Source organism: Cicer arietinum, chromosome 7 (assembly GCF_000331145.2).
Source record: "Cicer arietinum cultivar CDC Frontier isolate Library 1 chromosome 7, Cicar.CDCFrontier_v2.0, whole genome shotgun sequence".
NCBI classification, from domain to species: Eukaryota; Viridiplantae; Streptophyta; class Magnoliopsida; order Fabales; family Fabaceae; genus Cicer; species Cicer arietinum.
Window position 1 is genome coordinate 10,742,312 of NC_021166.2, and position 27,546 is coordinate 10,769,857.

A 27,546-nucleotide genomic window follows, 5' to 3' on the forward strand; every position below is an offset into this window, starting at 1 on the left:
AAAATTGAGGTGTTCAAAAAATTCATGGCTCCAGAAATTGTAACGTTGATTACACTAAAATCATTGATTGAATTTGAATTTAATCGAAGTTGATATGTCAATATGAACCAAAAAACACCGCAACAAGATGAGAAAATAAAACACTGCATCAAAACGACAAACAAACACAACACGGTGCTGAGATGACAAAACCACAAAAAAAAACACAAGATAAATTAAATATGTGTAAAAATCACTTATTTAGATAAAAGAAAATAAAAAATTGTTTCAATAGGTGATTTTAAACCAAAAATTGACCATAAATCACTTCTCTTAAGTAAAAAAATAAGAACCGATCTTGAAAGGTGGATTTTATGTTGATCAATAAATAAAGATTAGATCCAAACTATTTTTTATATAAACATTTGATTGTTGCTTCCATGTTTGCTACACATCACGGCATTTCAACATTTTCAAGCAATTAGTAATGGTCGGAGGTATGTATATCAATCAATTTTTTCACTTTCACTATGTAAATCTATTTTCGTTTTAGATTATTTAAAATTTCTAACATATGATATTAGAGTAACTAATGACTTCTAAATTTTCATTTAATCGATACACAAGTATGTAGTCTTTGATTCCTTAAAGGTACTTTGTAATTTTTGTTGGTAACTTTTTGGTGTTCTATACTTCAATTAATATGATATTTGTCTAATATCTCAATGCAAAGTAATATCTAACTTTATGCATACTTGAACATATATTAAGCTTCGATTTTAATAGAAATACAACCTTTTTATTGTTGATGAGTGTAATTATCTTATACATACTATTAAAAATATTTTTATTTTGTATCATTTAAAATTTCTAATAGCATAGACAAGACAATCATACTCATCAACATCTTCAACATTAAAAAGGTTATGTTTTTGTCAAAAATAAAGTAATAAGAAGGGAATGCAATCTCAAATTCCTAGGTTATTTCTACTAAAAAAAAATTATTCTTGGATAAGAAAGAGATGCTCAAAAAGTTGCAAGGACTAATATAAACTCAAGACTATTTTGGATCTCCTACACCAACTGGATAGTATTATAGTTGTAGATGAGTGGGCCAACAAATAAAAAAAAAGCTGAAGGAAAAAGCAAGAATGGGCCAACAACAAATCAGACATGTGATTAGAAACAGCTGGGCTCATAGTCACGTGTATTTCTGGTAATGGCTCTCTGCTTTACTACAAGAGTGCCAACATTTTCTCAGAAACATTTTTTGTGTAGTTGACCATCCTCAATGCCAAATTTCATTAAAAGAAATTCTCTAAGCTTTTAATGCAAAAATTATTACCTAGATTCAATAGCAATGGGAATGCTAAAATTGTAAAATGTTGAAGTTAATAAAATATATATAATGAGTGGAAGTCGAGAAATCTACTCCTCACACTCACATATATCTATCACTCTCAATAATTTTTGATATATAAAATTTTTAAAATTTTAAAATCTATACATTCTAATAAAGCAAACATGATAAATTGACAAGTTTGACGTGTCAACTAACTAGAGTGTTAGGAAGATATCAAGTTTCTATTAAATAGAAATAATACGAGTTGATTTTTTTGTTTGTAAGAATAAAATTAAACTTTAGACTTTGTAAATGATGCGTTTGTTGATAAGTTAATGGTCAATTAAAAATAAGAAGAATGAAATAAAAATAAAAAAAATATTTAAAAAAAAAATATAAAACTTCTGTTATATCACGACATTTATCCACGATATATGGGTTGTTGAGAATTTAGTGGTCAATTAAAAAATTAAAAATAAAATACAATACACCACTACTTTACAGTTTTTTTTTTAAGATATTATATGCGTGACCAATTAAAAAATAAGAAAATGAATTAAAAATAAAATACAATTGACATTTCACGGTTGATAATTAGCCAAATAATAAATAAAAAGAATAACAATAAAATACAATCAATTGAACCTACTTGACAGTTTTTGAAAGTTAATTGTTTTTTAAATACTACTTTAGCAACAACCACTTCAAATTAATTTAATTAAAAATTAATTTTATTTTACAAATTCTTTTTAGTGTCGTACTTCACTTCTTAATTCGCCGCATTCTGTGAACCGTCTTTGATAATCTCTCATTTTTTTGGCCTTTTTTATAAATATCATTCATATTATTTTTCTGCAAAAAAAAAACCAGATTTTGTTACTTCAATTTCTCCCAGAATGAGCAAGGACACCATTTGTTTCAATGTCTCATTGTTCGTGTTGCATGTAACAACTTTTTTTATTTTTTGTGTATATGTAACAAGGACACCATTTGTTTCTGTTTCATATCAATTTCAAAACATAAATTTTATGCTAGAAATGGTCTTGATGGATGATGGTAATGTTTAATTCTTTTTTTTTTATAAATTCAAATTTTAAATTATATACGATCTTGTTATTAGCAAGTTTCATATTTTTAAGGGATAACTTTGAAACAACAGCTTTTATTTCTCGAGAATAATATTTTTGAGGGAGCTATGTACAACTTTCTTCCGCGTCTAACAATTTGTGGGTATACGGAACAATGGAACCCCGTTTGATATTGGATCTCCAGAATGGTAATTAGACGTCAATTCAAAATGTTGACATCGAATATTTTGGTAAATATGTTCACATGAATTATTGATAAATTTATTTCAATATGTCATTATTTTATTCTATTTATAAAAAAAGATTATTGTTTTGTTATATATATTTTTTTATTATTTATGTTTCTAAATTTTGTTTAAAAGAATTGTACATTTGTATACGTATGTTTCTAAGATTTGTCTTATTAAATTCCATTCTAAATTATCTCATAAACAGTGTTGCCACATAGCTATACGTAGTAGGCTTATTAGTCATGAATTCAAGTTAATTTCCAGATTATCGAAAAGAAAAATAATAATATATTTAAATAAATATAAAATTTATTTAGGAATTAAAAAAAATACATTTCATTAAATCGATTCGATAGTTTTTATGTAGAAGTGATGGTTTTTCAAATTTCAAACACTGATTTAACAAATTTGTTACACCACTATTTGACGAGTTTACAGTATTGTGAATGCGTGTAATGATTTTTTTAAAGCTACTATTTTACATGCTTATATTTTAATTTTGTTAATGTATTATACATTTTACATTCTAAGTTTATTATTAAATATCATGCAAATTCTTAATTAAATATCATGCAAATTCAAAAGAATTCAAATGATTCATGAAAGATTAATGAAGACTAACATGCAAATTCAAATTCAAAAATAAAAGATAACAATAGTTTTTATGTGTATTGTAATTTTTTTTGTAATGGGAAGATTACTTTTCTGTATCATTTTGTGAGTAATACTGAAATGAAAGATATTTTGCCACTTGATATAACAAAAATTACATGAATTTTTAAATATCATGTATTTCATGTAAATAACATACTATGTTTAATAATAAAAATTCATTATTAAGTTACTTATTCATCTTTACATTTACTAATTTACTTTAAGTTATATATGCCATGTCCATTATTTTAAAAATTCTTATTTCATCTGATCTAATTATTTAATTTTTTAATAATTATTTTTTTTATTTGTTTAAAATTAAAAGTATTGTTTTATAATAAGTTTTGTTGGAAAGAAAAAAAGATTATTTGGAAAATTAAAAAAATAAGGCATCATCGTTGAAGAGTGGTGCTGGAGTCATGTTTTTGATCAGTAACATTGACCTAAGAGTTTTTAAGTTAGATTAGGATTAGATTTTTGTTTTTTTGGTTATAAATTATTTTTTTTAAGTCAACTTATGTATTTAATTGTCAATAAAATTTATGAGAATTGATATATATATATTAATATAACAATTTATTTATTAAAATGTACATTGTTTCCGTGCGACGCACGGGTTACACACTAGTATTATTTAATTATAAAATTTTTGAAATACAAAACGAGTTCAGAATTTTAGAATATTCAAATTTTTTGATTAATTTAAAAGATTGGAAATAGAACTTATTGCATTGGTCAAATATTTTTTTAAAGCTTTCATCAAAATAAATTTTTTGAAATACACATTTTCGAAATTTTGAAACTTTCAAAGCACTAAATCTTCGAAACTATCCAAAACAAAACTTTTAAAATATAATATTATATTTCAAAATTTTGGATGAAGATGAAAGTTTCAAAAAATTGAAATATTACTCAAATTTTTGAAATGTATATATTTTTCAAAATAGTTACATTATTTAAAAAAATAATATTGTATTTATAATATAAATATTAATTAGGTTTGGTATATTTTTTAATTTACATATTTTTTAAATTAAATTAGGTATGAGTGGAGTTGATGGTGAAGTTCCTGCTACACCTACTGTAGATTCTACAGTTAAATTCACAGTTGATTATGTAATTTTAATAATTATTGATATTAGTAGGTTTTAATATATATACATGTTGATGTTTTGTCTTAAATATATTTTGCAAATATTTTTCCCCTCAAGAAGTTGTATCCGAATGGTAAAAAATTATTGAAAAACAAAATGAAAAATTAATTGTTACTATTAGATTTCATACAACTACCAAAAAATATGAAGAGAAGACAAAATAATTTTGGGATGTGTAAGAGGTGGAAGATATAAAGTAAAATCAAAATCAACAGTAACTTGTTCTCGCAAGGATAATTGTCAATTCAAACTCAAATGTATACTATTGAGGATCATTGAAGGGGGAAAATTAGTGTTCCATGTGAAACATATAATCATAATTTAGCAATTACTCTAAACAATCATTTATATTTGAGGTGTTTAAATGATGAGGAGAGAAAATTTGTTGATGATACGAAAAATTATAAGCTTGCACCAAGATTCATTTTAAATGCGTTGGAAAAGCGAAATAAAGAGAATTGCATAGTTTTCACTCAAATATATAAAACAAAGATTACTTATCGATCATCTTTGAGAGATTCATACACATAAATGCAATATCTATAGAAGTTAATACAAAGTGAAAATTATGTGCATATGACAAGAAGAAGGTAGGTTTCAGATGTTTTGAGAGACATATTTTACATGTATCCTGATTGTATAAAGTTGTTGAATATATTTCATTTTGTTTTGATATGTGATAGCACATACAAAACAAATAGATATTGGTTACCATTGTTTGAAATTATCGGTGTAGCTGGAGAACATCGTCGTTGGTTCAAAAGAATGATTGGTTCGGTCATCATCGTATGGTGTAAACATTATATTCTCAAGTAAAATGACAACATACCTTCATCGATATGCCGTCAACCCACCTTCTACATCATGTTTTGTGACCCACCTACGAGCTTTGAGAGTATGTTCAGGAATCCTTCCACTCCCACCCCGCTTACAAATTTTAGGAAATTGCTTGTAAATCCAACATTGCACAAACAATAAAAGACAATTTAGTAAATTAAAAACAAACTTAATAAATTAATAACACAATTTAATAAGGGTCGTATACATGTAACAAGGTTATATATCCTTCCAACTACCTAGTGACATGAATAGCTCCATCTTTCAGATTATCATAAAGCCTAACCAATGTAGTTATACCCCATGCATAGTCCCGACAATACTCTAAATTAGTGAACAAACTAATATATTTTGCCTCGACTCGAGTGTGAGTCTTGTCGGCAAAAATAATACTTTCAATTAAATGCAAAAGATATGTTATTATAGCACACTTAAATCAGTTAGTTTGAATGAGACTTTTATATAGATTAAGCAACAACTGCAGTTAATATTGAACACATTTGTTAAAATTTATCTAAGTAGCTAATTCTTCCATTATTGCTCCCAACAGCACACATACAACTATCACAACACTATTAATATTTATATTTATTGGTACACTAAATAACCTATCACATGAAGGAATGTGCAAAAGAGTCGTGACACCATCTAGTATTATAGTCATCTCACCAAATGACATGTGAAATGTCTCTTTATGCCACATTTGTACAAAGGAAACCAGTGTTGGACATCGTCAAATAAGATGAAGACAAAGACACCAATCCAAAATATTGAATCAAATGTTGTACAATATCATGTACCGGTACTTCAGCAAACTTGTTCAGCTTCAAATCATGTGTGATCACCTTCAACAGGCCACAATCCTAAAAGTAATTAAAAAACATAACAAAATAATGTACGGAATTTCATTATAAAATATAATATATTTACTCTTAATTAAAATAATTAATTAATTAAAATATACCTCTTGTTTCCACATGGTGTTCATATTGTGTCAACACCGATGTGATCAAATGCCCTTTATATTGCAGACGATAGTGCAAATAATTTATTCGTTTAAAATAATTTAACAAAAAGTTTGAAATTTCGCCCACCGTGGGGCTCGAACCCACGACCACAAGGTTAAGAGCCTTGCGCTCTACCAACTGAGCTAGACGGGCTTGTGATTACATGTTCGTTATTATGCATTAAATCATTTGAGGTTCATCAAAATTGACAATTCTTAAGATCCATCGCCCAGAGTATTTTATCCTATTAACGTCCTCAAACCTTTGCCTATTCAATGATGAAATAGTATTGAAGGAACTTATGTTCTAACTTTTGAGAAGGTGGGAGTAAATCATATGGTCATATCCCTCACCCTTTTGCTAATAAATGTGATCATGGGAAGTAATAACTTATATTTATTGTATTTTTAAAATTTATTTATATATAATATATCTTAAACAGTATTATCGGTTAGATATTTTTAATCCAATAAAATAGTGCAAATATTTTCATCTATTTGTAGTATTCAATTGGTGATTTCCAGGACAAAATATAAAAAAAAATCAACAAATTCACCAATATGTATTTTATATTTACAAAGATAATATATAGTTCTAAATTAAAACATCATTTCAACCTTTTTTTACTCGCATTATTTTATCTCAAATTTTAAATTGTGGTGCATATACAAATGGGTGATTTTGTAGCTTAAAATATGACTCTACTCCACCTGAGAGGTCTAGCGCAAGGGACTGGTGGTGTTGTAGACCCTGTGGACCGAATGTATGCATTGAGTAGTTCAGTTCTGGGTTCATTACCCAATCCTTCATGACTTGAGCATGAACTGGCTATTTCAAAAAACCAAAGTTCTAAATTTTATTTTGCTTTTTGAATTACATCCCAGAGGAGGAAGCCTGTTTCATATTTCCAGAATTTACAACCCACAGGGAAATGATCATTCTTACATAGACATAAAAGCAAAACCAAAATGTTCGAATTCCAAAACATGACAACAGAACCTCATTCTACTAGTCTCCATCCTGAAGCTAACCAAAGACATCTATTTTACTAGTTCTATTTATATGTCTACAAGAAATTTTGGTAGTTTCAAAGGGCCCATGCAATAAGTTCTGAAAAAGGTAATTTCTGTCTCTCATTCAGATTTATAATTATCCTGTGCATTGTATGATCCTCCGTTCTGTGCAGCACCATTTGTCAACTCTTCCTTCAGCTACATCAATTCACAAAGGGACAATGAAGTGGAGAAAAAGGTCAATCATTGCATATTGTGTACTAAACAAAAAGCAAAATGTCTGAAGGAATTTGAGCAAAATGAAAATGTTCTTAAGCATTAAAGCCACAACAGACAATTGCAGTTCTCAATGACAATGCTTAAAAAACATACCTTACGAAGTATCTTCTTCTGATACCGATAACCCTGTGATATAAACAAAGTAAACCGTTGCAAATCAATTTGACATGTGGAGAAAATTAGGCAGATACTACTGTAGAGCAGAAGAATTCCATAACCATGATCTAACCTTGTCAGTTCCATAGATGTAATCACAGTATGTGAAAACTGATGCAAAATTGCTTTGGCTTTGTCCTCCAACATAATGATGGTAATCATGATGCTCAGCGCCACCATAAAATGGAATATATTTAGTGGGATTCCAGGGGAAGTCATACCTGACACATGATAAGGTAAGCAATCAAACATAAAAAGTCGGGTACACAAGTTCAATGCAGAAACTGGAAAATAATGGAGTAAATATCTAATAAAAAAGGGGGGTTCGAGCATGCTGATGTTTATCAATGGTGAAGAGAGAGTCACCAAGGCTAAAATCCTACAAACAAAACCAGCAATTACCCACAAATTCAAGTTGCAAGCACCACTACGATATTCCATCTCATCGAGACTAATCACCAACCTGACATAATAAGGTCTTCTAATAAAAAAAGATTACACCATCAATATTGAGCCTATAGCTTGCGGACATGATTTATAGAAATCAATTGAACTCCAATTTTAGCATTCAGCTGCATTATGTTATATGTCTTTATTGTTGAGATGGCAAACACCAGAGTGATTCGTAGTTATGAACAAACTTCTGTATTGGACTGTCAGAGCAAAAACTTGTAAAGGTTTGTCCTAGACAAACTTAAGTTGACTTACAGTGTTGAGACAGCAAAAACAGAAAGATTTATTTTTTGGTGTACTTAGGAGCAATATATGTGTTGTCCAGGACAAATTTCAATTGGACATCTTGTTACTTGTTAGATCAAAGTGTTCTCTATAGAGGTATAACCTTCAAGAAAATTTTGTTTCCCACAGAAGCCCCACAAGATCATAATTCATAAGCAGGATTCTTCTTCGGAACCAAACTTTCAACATCAAGTAATAATTGTCACTGTTCAATGGTATAAAAAAATATAGACTATCTCAACCTCACATACAAATGAATCAGCATGTTGAATCCATTTTGTCATTATAGTTGTACCTACTCGTCACTGTAGCCAACAAGCAAATATCTCTTTATATACTATCCTTTTGGAACATCAAGCTAAAATGCATCAAGCATAAATGAATGATACAAAAAACACAAATAAGAGTCAGCCATTTAAACACATAAATCATCCTCAAACTTTAACTTCATCATCGATCCATCTACATCGCCATTATTGTGAAATAAGCATAATTTTAAATTTCAGTCTCCAACTGCATTACAACTGTATCAGCCGCATTTATCATTAATAGTGTTACTAAGAAACACATATCACAATACCATGATGAAAGTTTAATAAAAACACACACAAAATAAAGTAAAAAAGTGAGTAATTGAGTAAAAAAAATAAAAATAAATAAAGGTAAGAGTAATAGATCTCAGGACCCATAAAAGAAAAAATAAAGCAAACCACTATTACAGATCCTTAAAATCCAAAGTACTTTCCAAAAAGACGTTTATTAAGATTTGGTAGGAAAAAGAAACAGGGAAAAGGACAGAAAGCAGTACCCGCTATGCGTGTCAATGGCCTCAATTTGTCGCAATGCTATCCACAACCAAAAAGTAATCATGTGACCCGGAGCCATAGCCGGTCCAAGAAAAGATGGAATCCCAAGGATCAAGATCTCCGCCCAATGAGCATAAGGCGCCGCAAATCCAATCGGAGCTTGATATTCATGATGAACACGATGAATCTTCTCATAACCCCATTTATTATGCAGAAACCTATGGATCCAGTAATTCGTATAATCCTCCACCAAAAAGTACACCAATAATTGCGATACGATTTCCCATCCTGACGGTAACGGTAACCCTGCCCTAATTCCAATCATCTGAAAGAAAAAAAAACAAATATCATCAAAATTAACGAAACCGTAACGGTAATTGTAACTAACTGTGAGTGAGAGTGACCTTGACGGAAGGATACGAAACGAGTTGAAGAGGACCAACGACAAGGAAGAACATACGCATAACATCTTTGTAACATTTAAGCATTTCATTGAGTGATAAGCGAACTTTAGGTTGGATCTTGTAAGAATCGAAGGGGTAAAGACGTTTGATTTCGAGGAAAACGAGAGGGAGAGGGACGAGGGAGAAGATGAGGAAGAGGAAGATAATGTTATGACAAAAGAGAATGTAATCGGATTTTGTGGCTGAGTAATTGAACCATAGGGTTTCGGCGAAGGTGAGATTGCGACCGAGAGCGGTCTCGGCTTCGTGGAGAGAGTGATAAGGAAGCATCGTCGTCTCCGGGGAGGAACGGAACCCTAGGGAGAAGTGCCGGCGGCGGCGATAAAGAGGTCTGGGCAATAGACTGACAGTAGATGTGATGTAGAGAGTGTGGTAGATGCTGCGCTGGATATTTGTCTGTTTACGAGTAGTTATATTTTGCGGGAATTTTTAAACAACGCACACCACTCTTATTTATAGTGCCGACGCTTTACAATATCACTGTTCAGACTTTCATTCTTTTTAATTAAATTAGCATTTCAATCGTATAAATCAACACATTCATCGTAGTTGTATTTAATTTTGAGACATAAAATTCTCTTCACACCAAAAATTATAAGAATCGTTCATTTAAGAAATTTGTAGATCATTGTTAATGTTTTAAAAAAGTCATTCATCTTACAATTTGTCTATTTATAGACCGTCCGCTTTTTTTTTCTTCAGTTTATGTCTCTTTAGGGAAATCTTTTGTTTATCAATTGAGTTAATCCAACAGCAAAGAAAGTGTTTGGTTTTATGGAGATAAAATTATTTTGGAATAGATTGATTTTATAAAATTAAAGAAAAGTAAGAAAAAATATTTTATGATTTGTAAAAATGTATCCTAAAAAACAGTAACATATGCTAAAAAATCATATACGTCATTTTTTAATTAGCTATTTAATTTAACGGTGTATGGTTAATTTTTTAATTTAAAATTTTAGTTTTTATGAATTATTTGTAAAAAAATTATTGTATTGTTAATATATATATATATATATATATATATATATATATATATATATATATATATAAGAAAAAAAATATAGAAATATATAATAATGTTTATCTAATACAGTATATCTAATTATTATACTTTGAACACTCTTTTTACTTGAATTTTCAATTGTTTTTTTGATAATTTTTACACACAAATATTAAAATCCAAAAACATTTTCTTAGACCACAATCAAAGTACATTCATTTAATTTATGACATTAAAATAAATAATTAAGTTTCTTTTAAATTTTGTATTTAATGTTGGATTTTTGGTAATTAAATTCAAATTTCTTTATTCATACATAGTTACTTTTTTTCCAAATATTCTGCATTTGCAACATTCACATCACTTATAGACGGCATAAATGATATCATTGGAAATACTCAAGTACATTTACATTTATGTATAAACTACATAAGTGGTATTTCGCCAAGTGAAATATATGTTAGTCTAGTCCACCCTCCTCCCTACTACTAATATATATATAATAAAAATATTCATGTTCGCAAAAATAAGATAATGTTTAAATGAACATGATCAGTGATCTACTTTCTTTGAAATCATATATAAGAAAATGTTTGGAGTTTATTTTGTTTCTAATTATAAAAGTAAAGGTCAGCTTGTTGGGACTACGATGTTGATTCTTCCCTTCCAACTAGATTTCCCTCCTTACATAAGAGACAATGTTATAAACTCCAACTATTTACTTAATGCGTCCAAGTAGCATTGATATGATTGAGTTAGTATTTTTTTTTTTTAATTCTTTTATACAATGATTATTTTTTTAAAAAGCCAAAGTGAAATTAAAATAATGTTATTCAAGAGCAACCAAAATAAACAAACTTTTATAAAATGAAATTGACACGGAGAAATTCAAATCTTTTAGTAGTATTCAACTATAAAAATAAACTTCGTTGCTATTATTATTATTATTAGTTGTTATAAATTTTAGTTAATTATCAACATCATCATAATTATTGACGTTGTTGTTGTACACCCGCAGATTGCAAATCTATACATTATTCTGCCACATGTTATAAGTGTGATAGTAAATTCATACCTTTTTATAAACTCCTATATTTTTCCCGAATGTTAATCTATTTGAAATGTATATCTTTTGAATAAATATTCATAAATTTATCATATATATATATATATATATATATATATATTTAATTTAGATTTTTCATCTCACCAATAAGATACATATTTTTAGAAAAACTCACAAGATACTTAGTATTAGTTATATATATATATATTTAAAATTTAAATATGTTTGACAATTTAAAATGAGACTTATATTTACAAACAATATTTAAAAAGAAAGGGACTTATAAATTTTTTGACTGGGAACTCAAAATTGGAGAACGTAGTTTGAATTATTAATAAATATATACATCGCCAGATAGTTTATATGTTTAACTCATATAGCCATTTTATAGATATCATGTTCGTTATTATCAAAAAGACGATTTAACTTATATATTTCGGATGTATATATATATATATACGTGTGTGTATGTTTTGTGCTAAAAAAAATATAAATTAATCTTGAAAAATGATGAAGAATTTTAAATTACGATTTAAACGATCTTAATAAATATTGATGTCAAATTTTTAATGTTTATGTTATTATATTGTAAGTTTGAGATAAAATAAATGATAATAACTATATTATGTATTTGTAAAATAAATAAAAAAATACATTATATATCTATGTAAGCGTAGTTTGGTGTGTTTTATAGTTTAGTTTATTGTAATTTTGTCTAGTAAATTTTGTTCACTGTTTATTTGTGAGTTAAATTTTAGAGAAGAATATTTTTAAAAATTAAATATGTATTTTGATATATATTTAATATTTTAAATAATTGAAAGAATTACGTGATAAATATTTATGTAATATTTTGAAAGAATTACATGATAAATATTTATATAATATTATATTATTATTATTTTCAAATATTATATATATATATATATATATATATATATATATATATATCAAAATATAAATTTAATTATTCAACACTCTCTTTTTAAAACTCTTCAAAAACTAACTCGTGAAAAATATTATAATAAAAAAATGTTATTTTTTTTTTATAATAACGGGCCAAATGTGGTGCATGCCAACAAAAGTAGGGAAACTGCATATAAAGATGAGATATTTTTTTAATAAATTATTATTTTAATATTTAAATGTGTTAAATATATCGTTATAATTTTTAAATATATCAAATTATATAATTAGTTAATTAATTTAATTTAAAAAAATATTTTATTTAATTTAACCTACAAAATCACTAATACAAAATATTTACAATAATAATTTTATAATTTTCAATATATTTAAAAACAATGATGGCCTGTCTCACACTATACCCATATTTCCAATTTACAAAGTGTCCCATCGTTGTGCACATCTTTTTTGCACTTGCCTCTTCCTCATCAATTAGCTAGCTATCACAGATCGGAAGTCATCAAAATTAATTAGACAGGCCAGTCAACGATGCTGATCATCGTTTGGAAAGTTAAAAACAAGTTTTTTCGTGCCTATCAAAGCGCTAGCTAGCTTGACTTTTCGATACAATTGGTTCTAATTTGTTATTTTATACTTAAATAATATGATTTTTGAACATGATCTTCGCGGTAAAGGACATATTGCTAGCTAGTCATTGAAAGAAATCTGAGTGCATGCTTAATTATGATTAACTTGGTATATATATTGACTTTGCAACCCTCCCTTTAAATCATTTGTTCTTTCACGCTCTCACTAGTTCCTTATACACGTAGGTTTGCAATAATCGATGGGATAAATAACTTATTTAATAATTTATGCATAAACTCTTATAGTATTAGCGATAATGTATAAGTTATCACTAAAAAACATATTTAGTAACAATTTTTTCTCAATAATAATCAATTTGTCGACAATAATATACATATAATAACGATTTATTTAAATCGTTTGCAATAAGATTTAATTTTTGTCATCAATATCATTATCGTTGAAAAAAAATGAATTATACCAATAACAATTATTATCGTTGCAAACAATCCTTGTTTTCTTACAAAAATATAACTTGTTGGTTAATAGCATAAAATTTTGGGAGACACATAACATATTGTTGGGAATAATACAATGCTTTGATAGTCACATAACTTTTTATTGGGAATAATACAATTTGTTTTGCAACATTATAATGTTTTGTTGCAAATAATACCTTATTTTGGTGGCAACATAATTTGTATTGAGAATAATACAACTTTTAAGCCACAACATAAATTTTTGTTCTCTTTGTGTGTTGTTGTGTTTGTTCGTCTTAGTGTATCGTTTTGTTTTTCTGTCTTATTGTAGTGTTATTTGGTTTAGATTGACGAGTCAGCTTTGATCAAATACAAATTGAATCAAAATTTTAACGTAATCAACATTACAACTCTATAAGCATATGTATTTTAGACATTTTAATTTTAGTATTTGTGTAAATTTTGTCATATTTGTAGATATTTTGTCATTTTATGTTATTAACCTAGATGTTATGAATTTATTCACAGTTTCATCCTTTTTGATTTTAGTAATTTTGAGTTGTAATATTCTATCAATTTAAATTAATAAATATTGTATATTAACTCCACAAAAATGTATCTTTAAAAAACTTTTGATATGTTTTAATTATCTTTAATGTTGTTCCTACCTTGAACTGGAGTATCATTCACTTTCCCTAAATTTAGTTTATAAAAAAATAAATTACAATGATTTGAAAGAGAGTTTTCCTTTTTCTTTTGAGACATTAGTTAACTGCTTATGTTAGTTATAAAGTGAGTGTATGTTTTTAAAATAAGAGTTAAATATGTTTTTAGTTTCTATAAACTCATGACTTCTCAAGTTTAGTTTTTAAAAAAATATATTTTTAATTTTTATGTTGATTTTATATGGACTATTTTGAGACGTAAAGTATCAATTTTTTTACCATAATTTTTCAAAACATAGATTAAAGTTAATAAAAAAGAGACGAAATAGTTGAAAATATTTTTATAAGAACTAAAAATAAAAATTTAAAATTTTATTAGGATTAAAAATTTATTTAACTCTTAAAATAATTAAATGACCCTTAGACCTCGTTGACTAAATCATAATAATTAAAAAAAAATATTAAACTATTAGATTTGTTGGCATTTGAATTGTTTTACTAATTTACCATTAAAAATAAATAATTAGTTTATGTTGTTATTGTAGTATTTATTACATATAAAAAATATAATATAATTGCACAAAATAATAAACAAATTAAAATAGTTCTTGTAAAAAAAAGAAAATAATAAATTAAAAAACAAAGTGAAAGTCGATCATTTTATTGTTTGGTTAATGTGGTATTTAATAAGTATCAAAGTTGTTGAAATGTTATTGAACATAACTTCATTGTTTTTGAAACATTTTACTATAGTGAACTAAATTTGGGTCTGCTATAGGGATAAATTGCAATTGGAACTCTATATAAAATTTAAATTTTGGTAAAAACATTGAGTGAGGTCCTTTTTAGTGATTTCGCCATAAAGTGCTTTTATATTTGATTTTTTTCCCTTTGAATTAAATATACTATCTTTAGTTTTAATCAAAATTTCTCAAGTGAGTCTTTGACGGTCTTTATCTTTGAAGTTATGATCAAACTACATTAGGCAAGTATAATCTATTTTCTCATCAATAGATTCTGGTGTGTAACTCAACTTTATACTTTCGTTAACACTTTATTTATCCTATGTGGTTATGACACCACCGAATCATGCATGATTCAGATTTACAGCATCTGAATTATTTAAATACTAATATAAGTGAACAATAAGAAGGTATTTATTTGATTTATTTTACACTAATTTACTTTTTTTCTTTCTTATTGATACATTGTTTGTTCTTATATTTTGAACATTTATATAAGATGGATAATCTCCTAGTGCATTGAATGTTGAGTCAAACTTGATTACAAAGTTAATGACATTACTGCGGACAAATTGAAATTAATTTTTCCTTTCATAGCATACATTCGTGTCTTGAATATTTTATTTGGAGTTGGAGAAGTTTAACTCTTGATTGTGTTGAGATTGCATGTCAAATAAGGGTATTTCAAGTCTTTCTCAAATAAATATTAAAAGCCAATTTACGTAGAAGAATTAAAAATGTTTTTAGCCGTAGTCACAAATATGCAGAAGAATTAGATCAATTTTTTAAAAAAATTATCGTTTATTAGAACAATACCATTTATTATTTTTATTATTTTTTATCTTAATACGAGAGGTAATTTATGATATTTTATCTTATTGATATTATATAATTTGTATTTATGTTTTTTGTTAATTTCTTTAAATCAAACAAAAATCTGACTTATATTGTAATATAATTTATTTTTAAATAATTGTGATAATTTAAATTATTAATATAATCATACTAATTTTAAAAATAAAATTTAAAAATATAAAATTATATTTTTATTAAATGACACGAGCTATCAAAAACCGTGGATTTATGTCAACAACATTTGTTGTTGAAATATAAAAGATATTGTCATTAACAAAAAAATAATTTATTACAAGACTTTAGTCCAAAAATATTTATCGTAACAACTTTAGTGTCATTGTGATATGTCAACTAAGACAACAACAATTGTAGTTGTAAGAATATTAGTTATGACAACGGCATTAGATGTCTTTGCAGAAAATTCGCAACACTTATTGCCACTATGCAACATTCTTTTAGTTAAAAAAAGTATCATTAACCACAACTTTATATTTTTTTTCAGCGAGCTGCCAAATATCATTTATCTTGTAGTTTATTTAAATAACACAAGGTAAAATTAATTTAAATTGTTTTTAAATAAACTTTAAGTTGCGTTGTTTTCATTAATTATGTGGGATGTATTATGAAATTAGCTCAAAATACTTTATTTCCATATGTTTTTGCAAATAATTTCACAAATATTTATAATAGTAGTTTTACATAATAATTTTACAAATGTTTATTTCTCTCTAATTGTGAGTGTATTTGTTTTTCATATATTTTTATTGCATTAAAGGATTTTTGTGAACGTCATATCTTGATTGGACAATATAAAAAATTATAATTTAAAAATTTAAATTTAAATAATCTGATCTTAATTAAAGAAATTCGTATGTATGAATAAATGTATGAATACAAATAATTTTAATTGTTGATAATTTGAATTTTTATATCGAATATTTTCATCTTCTACAGTTATTATATTATACATTATTTTTATTTGTAAAGGATTATACTTATCTTCACGGTGATATCATAATCTAACCAGTAGATATTCTAATACTATCAATTTATCAGTCGACAATTAGACCCTATAGCTAGCTAATTAAACTTCTCGAATGAATTCTCTCCATTTTTTTCTATATATGTTCTTATAATTTTCAATCCCCACATTTAAAACTCCTTTTTTTTTTAATCATCTTTCAAATAAGGATGAAAAGATCCATTCCCTAACTTTTTTTACCGCGATGATTTGCCATACCAAATTGATCTCACTATCGTGTTCTAACTTTTCGTTCTTTGGATCTTCTTTTCAGTAATTGATCATTACCATAACAATCAATTTCCATCCCCTTTGCTGCTAACTTTTGGCGAACTTCAATACTAATTGAAAGCAACGTCATCTACATCAGGACTGATAATTATCAATATTTCAGGACCCACATTTATTAGAGATCCACAAGTGCCACAATTATAACACCGTACTGCACGTTTTTATTACATATATAATTTCTTTTTTATTTCACTCGCAGTACATTAATTGTATACATGTGATATACTTCCTCTAAAATAAAATATTACAAACAAAAGATCAATTAAAAAGTTGATATTTAATTTTAATTTAAAATGATATATATATATTTAAATTATCATATTTATTTATATTTTATTCCTAAAAGAATATTTACTAATACTTAATAATTATATGATCGATCTCTAACACATATAATTCAAGTGAAATGGTCGCTTTAAAAGGTTCGAAGAAGTTTGAGAAAAAAAAATCAATGTTCAAATTTTAACTACTAAATTAGTATAATATATAAAACTAATATTTGTTGATAAAAAAAATATTATTCATTTAATTTTTTATCATTTAAACTGCACACTTAAAGGTAGAGCTGTCAAAAAATCTCTAACACCAAGATTTTCTCAAACATCATATATTAAATCCCTTATTAAAATAAGTTTTTGTTTTTAAGTTTTGATTCATTATTTCATTGAGTTTAAAGGAAGGGACTTGAGGGGCTTATAGACTTCAATATTTTGTTAATTTTGAGTTTTTTCAAAAAAATAACAGAAAAAATTAAAAAATATTTGCTTGTAAGAAAATTTTTAAATTATTTGTTTCTCAAAAATTTTGTGAGAAATTAAAAAAAATAGATTTTCTTTTTTCAAATTAAAAAATTTTTAAAGAAAAATTGTAAATTATTTTTTATTAAAAAAATTAAAACTTTTTTATAAGTGAAAAAATTGAAAAAACTTATTTTTTAAAAAAAAAATGTCAATTTTTCTTTTAAAAAAATTGCTTTTTTTATTAAAAAAGTGGCTTTATAAATCTACAAAATTTTAAAGACTTTTTAATATTAGAGACTTTTGTTAAAACCTTTATAATTATGAATTTTTTAATTTTTATAGATTGAAATCAATAACTAATGGACTTCTTAAATTTTAGTTGACAGAGACACGCTGGTTAGTTTTAATTTATAGCAGCAGAAACACAAGATGTTAGTTAATACGCCTGTATTTATATGTGTACAAGAAAAAGATGATGAGGTGAATGTGGGTCAAATTAGGGTGGACCCCACTAATCATCCATTATATAAGTGTTCTATGCGGTGGTAATGATGTGATAGGTGTAAATGATTAGATGCTTGGACTAAAATAACCACTGTTGAAAAAGATTCTCCAAATTAACTGTTACATCTTTGTGCTATTTGTAGATGATATGAATAATATTGTAACATCACATAGTGTGAACTGATTAGTTTGCATGCGGAGTTGAAGCATAAGCATGCATCTAGTGTATATCATGTCATGTGTGTGGTGGTCTACAGATGTCACATTGTAATCTAATGCAGAGCAATGTGAATGTTACAATGGTTATGAATTATGATATCTCTTTAAACGATGTCGACGGATATCTTTAATTTGCTTACTTGCATGTACGGTATGATATCTCTTTTTGAATATTGTCTATTTAATTAATCAATTTTAGAAAAATGTGTAGTGTACATTCACGCACTCATTATAAATTTTGAGAGAGAAATGAATTGAGAAAGTGATCTGATTAAAATAGATTTATATTTAAGATTGTGTAGACAACCGTTTGTATTTAATTTTAAAAAAGAAATTTAACTATTTAATACATTAAAAAAATTAATACAATAAAGCAAGAAATAAAGACAAATTTATATTATAGATTGCGTTTTCATAATATCTTTTTAAATATTTAATATATTGTTATAATAATTTTTAAATATATTAAAATTACAAAAATAAATTTAAATGTATCTATTTTTTGTTCTTTAAATGTTTCTTTAGTTTAATAATTTAGTTCTCAAATATAGTTTTTTCTAGTTAATATATTATCAATAAATAAGACTTTTTAGGATGTATTTGTAATTTAAATAAATTTAAATGCTATAATGACAATATATCACATAATTAAGAAAATATTCTTTTTTAGTTATATACATGTGATAACAATTGAAGGAGATATAATATTTTTACTGCTTAAATTTTTTGAATATATCTTTATATATAATATATTAATGATATGATAAAAAAATAAGATTAAATTAATGTATAAAAATTACGAATATTCAAATAAAATATCCATAATTTTACCATCACTCATTGAAACATATCAAGAGCTTTTATTTTTTGACCAAAGTGGCACACCCTCTATTCATTCATTATTATTGTTATTTCTTTATTACCTGTCCAGATCAATAATTCTAGTTGATTTGATTTGATTCATTCATTTTACTTGCCAGTTACCTCAGAAAAGGGAAAAGAGAATGCATAATCATAACTAATAGAACCCCCTAAATGCATGCATAATATCCTTGACCTTGACTACAGACAGAATCAATGGTGTTAATTCTAACATAACATAGTTGATGACACAAGCAAAAATTTAATTTGTAATTGTTTTCGGAGACAAAAATAAAGTTGATTTTAGAGAATAACAATGTTTTACACTTGGATTTAAGTCATTTAAATAATAATTTATTTTAAAGAATAAAGTGGATATTGATGAACAAATTAATACTTGATATTATTTGTATATGTATAATCAATCATGAGTGATTATATTATCAATCAATAGTTTCTCATTTTTGTCAACTTTTCGCTTTTAAAAAATCAAATAATTTAAATACAGCGGATGATTAAACAAAATAAATTGATGATAAGCGCTTGAAGTAGTCGCCTTGGTTAAGTGTGGATACATGTAGCGTTCACCAACTAAAGAAAATAAATGCATGCAATCTTTAATGATATCTCCAAACTTCAAAATCGAATAAACAACCATTTTCACCTCTAAAAGTGTAGCTCACTTTCATAGTAGTCTCTTAATTAAGGAAAAACATTTTTAAACACCTTAATTTTAAAGTATGTTAGTCAAACTTATCATTAACGTTAACTTTGGGTTAACTTTTGTTAGTTTTTGTGAGATGGAACTTAAAAGGACTTTAATATGTCATATCAGCATGTGATGTGGCAATGTATTATCATTTGAATGGTGTGATTGAAAAGAAAAAAAAAAAATACATGATACAAAGGAATAATATGTATTCTCCATCAAATGATGAACCATAAATCCTTCTTTCTCTTCTCAAATCTATATCATTTGAAATCGAAATCCGTATGAACATGATAAGAGGTGATGCTTTCATTTTTGCAAGCAAGACAAATATGTGAATGTTGATTTCTCCCATGGCTCTTCTTCATGAGATGATATGAGATTAAAAAAATAGGTTCCTAAATGTTTGTGTGGGAAGAAGAGAATAATGTTTCGAGCAAAAACAACAAACACTACAAGAAGTTTTGCCTTTAGTGACATATTTTTAATCGTTGTTGTATAAGAATCAGTCGCTATTCCTTTTAGCGACCGAATCAAATACTATTTTATTCCAATTGATAAAACCACTAGTCTCTAGCTGTTGGTGACTGAATCGTCGACTGATACTTAGCGACCACATTTGGTTTCAGTATCTAAAAAAAGTTTATACACCGAAATCATTTAAATGCATTTAAGATATCAATGTATATAACAAAAGAACATCATATGTTTAAGTACTCAAAGAAATAGAAATAAAATTTTAGTATAAACATAATATATTAGTCCTAACAAAATGCAACATATTTTTTCTTTAGATTAACTTATCACTATCTATCGAACTTTTCATCAACATGGTCACTAACATCATTATCACCAATCTCATAATAAAAAACATTAGCATCATGATACCAATCTCATCATCATAAACTTGGTCTAGTATCTGACATGCACTAAAAGTTCAAGATATTCATGAATTATTTTATCAAGTGGTTGTTGCGCTCAACTGCTCTCTTTGTATTAGCCAATTTATTTCGAAGTTGATCTCCATTATTTCTCATTTCTTTAAATTCATGTCTATATTGCTTTCTTTTATTTCTCATTTCTTCAAATTCATGTCTTTGTATCCACTCGGTTGATGAAGAATATGAGCCACAATAATATGGTCTCGCTAATGATAGTGTATGTTCTATTCTAAGACCATATACTTCTCTTTTTTTTAATTCCGCAACCTCACACCACATGTCTAATTCATTTGGTAGGGGAGTTTCTTGCAAAAAAGCTTCTTAAGTCAATTCTTTTACTCTACATTTAAGCTTTTTCTGTTAATATAAATCTAATTAATATTTTAAAGGCTAAAGAGCATATATGGTCCCTTAAAAGTGACAATTTGATCTTTTATGTTTTAAAATAACAACAATGTTATCCTTTTTTTTTACAAAATTCAAAAAATTCATCAAATTTTTTTAACAAAATCCATAAAATTTATTATATTATTTAATTTAATACAAATTTCAGCAAATTCGTAACTCAAATCTTCAAATAAACTCACATTTTCATTCTTTATTTGATCTTGTTAGAGATGAAAATATGAGCTTATTTAAAGATTTAAGTTATGAATTTGATGAAATTTAATGAAATTTGCATTATATTGAGGTTGATAATTAATTTTATGGATTTTACTTGAAATTTTTGATGAATTTTTTGAATTTTTGCAAAAAAAATGATAACATTGTTGACACTTTAAAACATAAAAGATCAAATTGTCACTTAAAATTAAAATAAAGGACCAAATCCAAAAGATACTAAAATATAATGAACCCAACTAAAAATAATAATAAATAATATACAATTTAAAGTTAAAAGCTCCTACATGTACATATTTCAATCTTTAAATTTTATCATTATCATATTTATATATATAAAGAAAAAAATATGAATGACTCAAAGGAGTGTCATTAAATTCTGTCTCACAACATAAAAAAAACTCTACGCTAAAAACATATTAACTCATAATATTATTATGTATTGTATTTAATCTCGTCAATAAAACTTAACATTAATATATTTATATATATATATATATATATAAAAGAAATTTCTTATATTTGATTTGATAAAAAAACTCATCGGGTATAAAACCTGTAGAAATGAAAAGGGAGCACACACCGCAATAATAGATTGGCTTGTAATTTTAATGTATATAAGTTCTATTCACACAAAAAAAAAAACTATAACATGTTCATTTTGAGACATTGTAATGACCACTTTAACCGAACTATGATAAATTGCATCAACAGCACATACATGGCATTGTTCTTGGATATACTTTTCAAATTTTCAAACTTCATAGACAATATACCTTAGATATTGCTCCGTCAAATCAATGCTAAATGACTTAATCAATGGTAAATGACTTTAGAAAGTAAAGTAAAAAGGAAACGGAATGAAGTCTTAAACTCATCATTTAATTTTTGACCTCATGTTAGTAAAGCAATATGCAGGCAATGATACAAATAAATAGCATGCAACTTGTGAAAGTACAAACTTCTATTTTAAATTGATTCTCTTTGCATATTTTTATCTTCTAATTTCAATAAAAAAATTATATAAAAAAAGAAGCAACCGAAAGGCGATAAAGAGCTCTTATTTTAATAACTTCAAATATATTAACAATTTATTATGTCTAAATAAATCTTCTAATAAACCAAGAAATTCTAAAACAAAACAAAAAACTATATTTATAAAACATATGCCTTATATATATCTATAATAAAAGGTAGATTAAGAAACAACACATTTATAATTTCTTTCTTTCTGTTTAAAATTTATTTGTCCTAAAAGTTGCATGGTCTATGTATGATTCACCCTTAAGTCCCCTAAGTCCCCTTTTTTTCTCTTGCAAATCACTATCTACAAATACTATTTACACAATATATAACTCAATCAAACAACACCAACAAAGTAAAAAAAAATCGTTTATAGAAAGAAAAAAAAATAACTAAAAAAATAATCAAGGGAGCAATAATAATGCAAGTAAGCCAAATATTGAAAATATGAAACATCTAAAATGCCTAATTTGAGTTCAAAATACCTCAACTCATAGACTAACTGTTCTAAATACTTGAGTTTTCGATCGGCGGTTTAGACTACTAACACAAAAATCGTTTCTTGTTGTTTCCTATGATTATACATAGAACAATACATTACAAAATCACGTCAATAAATTAATTAAATAACAAAAAATTAGCAATCCAATTTATCCTCTTCTAAAAAAACTACTTGCCCAGTTATAAAGCAACACTCTTTTATGTTACACCATACCTAATCATACATATTAAAAGAATTTAAACATTAAATCTTGATATGAATTCTGATGACAAATTGATAAGGGAAAACAAAATCAAAGGCATACCCAGATAAAATAAAATCAAATAAAAAAGATATAGAGAAATTGTTTTGATTTGAAACGAAAGAACAAAGAAGAATGATTACAAACCGGTGCACTCGCGATTTATGAGTTTGAGGATCCAAAGCATTTTCATATTTTGTGATTCAATTGGTATATATGATAGTGTTCCGGTAATTGAAGTAGTACTTGTTGTTGCATAATTTGTTGATTTTGAAAGTTAGTGAATCTAACTATCAATTTGATGGATATTTATGTAGTTGTGTTTTTACTGAACATTCATGAACCATAATATAATCTATAAGATTTGATTCAATATTGACTAGAGTGAAAGCATGATCGTTCAAAAATGAGAAAAAGCTATATGGAATATTTTACGAGTAAACGTTCAACTACCCTTCAATCTCTTTTTCATTTTCTATGTGGCACTTAGAATCAATAAGAATGTGTCATATATCCATCCTATGTGGCTTGAGTTGGGACACATCAACAAAAATTAACACGACTTAACTCAAAGTTAACGTTAGAGATGAATTTTACTAACAAACTTCAAAATTAAGGTGTTTCAAATATTTTTCTTCAATTAGGGGACCATTATGACAACTAGTTACACTTTTAAAAAAGAAAGTGGTTGTTTACTACACAAAAATCCCATACATAGGAATGTACATGGAGATGTTAAACAACCATAGGAATGTACATGTAGATGTTAAACGACCATCTTAGAGTTTATTTCAACTATAGATTAATGCCCATCTCAGTCGCCCAAAATGCTATGAACCAATGACCAAGTGCTTCACCCTCTCGAGAAATGTTGAGTTTTCTACTTGTCTGACCCTCTCAATATACTTAAAAAGACTATTTTACTTCTTTTACTTTATATAAAAATAGGACATTCCATAATAAAAAAAAATTCAAAAATCAAAATTTCGGAAACTTAGATATTTCATAAGATGCTATGCCATGGAAAAATTTACTTATGCACTATTTGGTAACACCATAAGCTAGCTTATAGCTTATTAAACTATCTTATAAGCTTGTTGGATTTAAAAAAATATGTTTTTGGTAAACAAGTTTTTCTGACCAACTTATAGTTTATTCTGATATGATATTTTAAGTAGCGTTTGAGCTTATAACTTATTATATTTTCTTCCATTAATAACCTTATTATTATTATTATTATTATTATTATTATTATTATTATTATGCACTATTTGGTAACACCATAAGCTAGCTTATAGCTTATTAAACTATCTTATAAGCTTGTTGGATTTAAAAAAATATGTTTTTGGTAAACAAGTTTTTCTGACCAACTTATAGTTTATTCTGATATGATATTTTAAGTAGCGTTTGAGCTTATAACTTATTATATTTTCTTCCATTAATAACCTTATTATTATTATTATTATTATTATTATTATTATTATTATTATTATTATTATTATTATTATTATTATTATATAATACAAAATAACTACTCCATCCATTAGCTCATAGTTTCACGTATATTTTTTTCTCGGTGAATAGAACTGCACTAGTTCACAATTTCACGTATATCTTCTTCTCCGTGAATAGAGTTGTACTCCGTTTCTTTAATTCATTGTCAAAATAACTCCAATTTTTTTTTTCATATTATTTATCTTACAAGAAATTGATTAAGGTATGCATTGTCATATTTATTATTATTTCTTCATCGTCTAATCTATCATTGTGATAAAGTTAAATTTATTTTTTATGTCAAATTAAAAATGAATTGCATTACTTTTACGATTACTATTTATACATATGAAACTTGCTAAACTTTTAGTGAATATTTCAAATTTATATTTGTATTGCAATTCCAAAAAAAAGAAGTAAATGAATTGCATTATTCTGATTTTTATTACAAAGTTTTTTTTTTTATTTCTACCAAAAAAAAAAAAGAAGTAAAGTAAGACAATTGATTAAAAAAAGAAAAGGAAAATTAAGTAAAACAATACCAACGATAGATTGAGTAAAAGTGTCACGGTTTTTTGTTATTTTAAATTATTTTTTTATGTTATTTTATATTATTAATTAAAAATTAAATTAAATTATTTTAATTAATTAATTTTTAAATTATAAATCATTAGTTATCAACTATTAGTTAACCTTTACTGTCAATTAATTTTTCAACTATCAAATATATTAATTTTACCTAACGAAGTCTGAGTGTTATTCTCTAATTATATATTATACAATGTTTTAATTTTTTTTATTCCAAATTTAGAGTATTTATAATATATTATAATATTCCTGTTCTTTCCGAGAAAAGATGTTAAAACTTAATTGCTTTCCTATACAAATACAATTGCTCAAAAAAAAGCTAAAACCCCGCCACTTTCCGAGAAGCTTCCCAACCATAACCAACAAAACTTCAATCTTTTGTTCTATAACTTTCGCTTCTCAAGCTACAACAAAATAAGTCGAAGCCTTAACCGCAATACCTGCAAAACAAAACAAGTTAAACAAACAAAAGCAAAAATACTTATGCTTATAACCATGACTTCTCCGTCACCGGGACATCGGAGAAAATTCTCCGGCAAGACCTCAATGAGTTCTAACCGTAAGCTTAATCAGAACACATCGACAGAGAAACATTCCGGCATTGTTGATCGCCGATATGTGTCAACTACGCCGAAGATGCAAACCAATGACTCGGTTTTTCGGCTATCGAAACTGCTAATGAAGGTGACAATCGAGAACAGGTTGGGCGCAATACAGATGCTGATGTTGCCTGAGGACACCGTTGGCGATTTGATAGAGGCAACGTTGGTGTTTTACGAGAAGGAAAAGAGGAGGCCAATTTTGATGAACACTGATCCAAGGTGTTACGACCTTCACTATTCCAAATTCACTTTCCAAAGTAAACTAACTAACTATCTTTCTTTTTTTGTAACCACTCGTCACTTGAAATCAATTCGTTAATTAATGACAACATTTGTTTTGAGTTGGTGCAGGTTTGAAGCGAAACGAGAAGTTAGTGGACTTGGAATCGAGGAATTTCTTCCTCTGCTCAAACCCACCCGTTTCTTCAAGCACCCAGAAACAGAATGTGCCAATGGACTCTGCATTTCCTTGGATGATTTTAGTCCATCTCCTGTTATAAATTACTTTTTAGTTATATAAATATTTTTCTTTTAACCATCAATATAAGTATATTAGTATTGTCACTGTTATCAACTCTTTCACTCTTCAAATACATACTTTCTAATACCTTATGTCTCCTATATAAATATCTAATATACGTAAAATTAATCACTTTTCCACTTCCTAATATTCTGCCTATGTTGTTGTAAACGCGAAACTTTTGTATAAATAAATATTACTGCCATTTAAATTTTCAAATAAAATATGATTTTTGTGGAATTTGCAAGTTGCTATGTATGTTTTTTGTTTTAAAGAGGCCAGACCCACATACACTATAAGGCACTCATTGCAACGTCAATGGAATTAACTAACTTATTGTTTATTAAACTAGTTAATAAATTTATTGAATTAAATAGGATGTGTTTAATAAATAAATTTTCGTAACATCTTATAATTTACTCGTAGACTCTATTTCAAATAACTTTTAACTTTATAGTTTTTAAATTTTTTTTCTATTTATAATCTCACTATTTTTTTTATGTTTATGTAAAACGTATTCTCACTGCCTTATCAATGATAAACTCTCTTCCGGATCTTCTCTTTAATTAGTGTTATTACTTTTTTTTTTATATAAAAATACTATTACTTCTACGTAA

At 26.5% G+C, this 27,546-nt stretch overlaps 2 protein-coding genes and 1 non-coding gene across 4 annotated transcripts; 1 reads left to right on the forward strand and 2 right to left on the reverse strand.

Annotated features, from left to right (window-relative positions):
- Positions 1–6,371: 6,371 nt before the first annotated feature.
- TRNAK-CUU (transfer RNA lysine (anticodon CUU)) lies at positions 6,372–6,444 on the reverse strand. Its single transcript has one exon. It is a non-coding gene; the product is annotated as a tRNA-Lys (tRNA).
- Positions 6,445–7,122: 678 nt separating this feature from the next.
- LOC101498049 (methylsterol monooxygenase 1-1) lies at positions 7,123–10,185 on the reverse strand. Its single transcript, XM_004515706.4, has 5 exons — positions 9,688–10,185; positions 9,286–9,608; positions 7,813–7,960; positions 7,677–7,709; positions 7,123–7,502 (listed from the first exon to the last, which is right to left on the reverse strand). Exons 1-5 carry the CDS (start codon positions 10,015–10,017, stop codon positions 7,425–7,427), a joined length of 912 nt encoding a protein of 303 aa, XP_004515763.1. The 5' UTR covers positions 10,018–10,185; the 3' UTR covers positions 7,123–7,424.
- A 15,949-nt stretch (positions 10,186–26,134) lies between these two features.
- LOC101497512 (uncharacterized) lies at positions 26,135–27,153 on the forward strand. 2 transcript variants are annotated; one of them, XM_004515705.4, is made up of 2 exons: positions 26,135–26,628; positions 26,761–27,153. In XM_004515705.4, exons 1-2 carry the CDS (start codon positions 26,291–26,293, stop codon positions 26,927–26,929), a joined length of 507 nt encoding a protein of 168 aa, XP_004515762.1. In that variant the 5' UTR covers positions 26,135–26,290; the 3' UTR covers positions 26,930–27,153. The 2 variants fall into 2 exon arrangements, with proteins under 2 accessions (XP_004515762.1, XP_004515761.1); XM_004515704.4 differs by having other exon boundaries at positions 26,141–26,666.
- The last annotated feature ends 393 nt before the right edge of the window (positions 27,154–27,546 follow it).

Coding starts and splice junctions, on each gene's coding strand:
- LOC101498049 (XM_004515706.4), bottom strand. CDS start 10,017: ATGCTTCCTTATCACTCTCTCCACGAAGCCGAGACCGCTCTCGGTCGC. Junction 7,961..9,285: donor GCCATTGACACGCATAGCGG/GTACTGCTTTCT, acceptor ATCATGTGTCAG/GTATGACTTCCCCTGGAATC. Junction 7,503..7,676: donor AGAAGAAGATACTTCGTAAG/GTATGTTTTTTA, acceptor GAATTGATGTAG/CTGAAGGAAGAGTTGACAAA.
- LOC101497512 (XM_004515704.4), top strand. CDS start 26,291: ATGCTTATAACCATGACTTCTCCGTCACCGGGACATCGGAGAAAATTC. Junction 26,667..26,760: donor TTCCAAATTCACTTTCCAAA/GTAAACTAACTA, acceptor GAGTTGGTGCAG/GTTTGAAGCGAAACGAGAAG.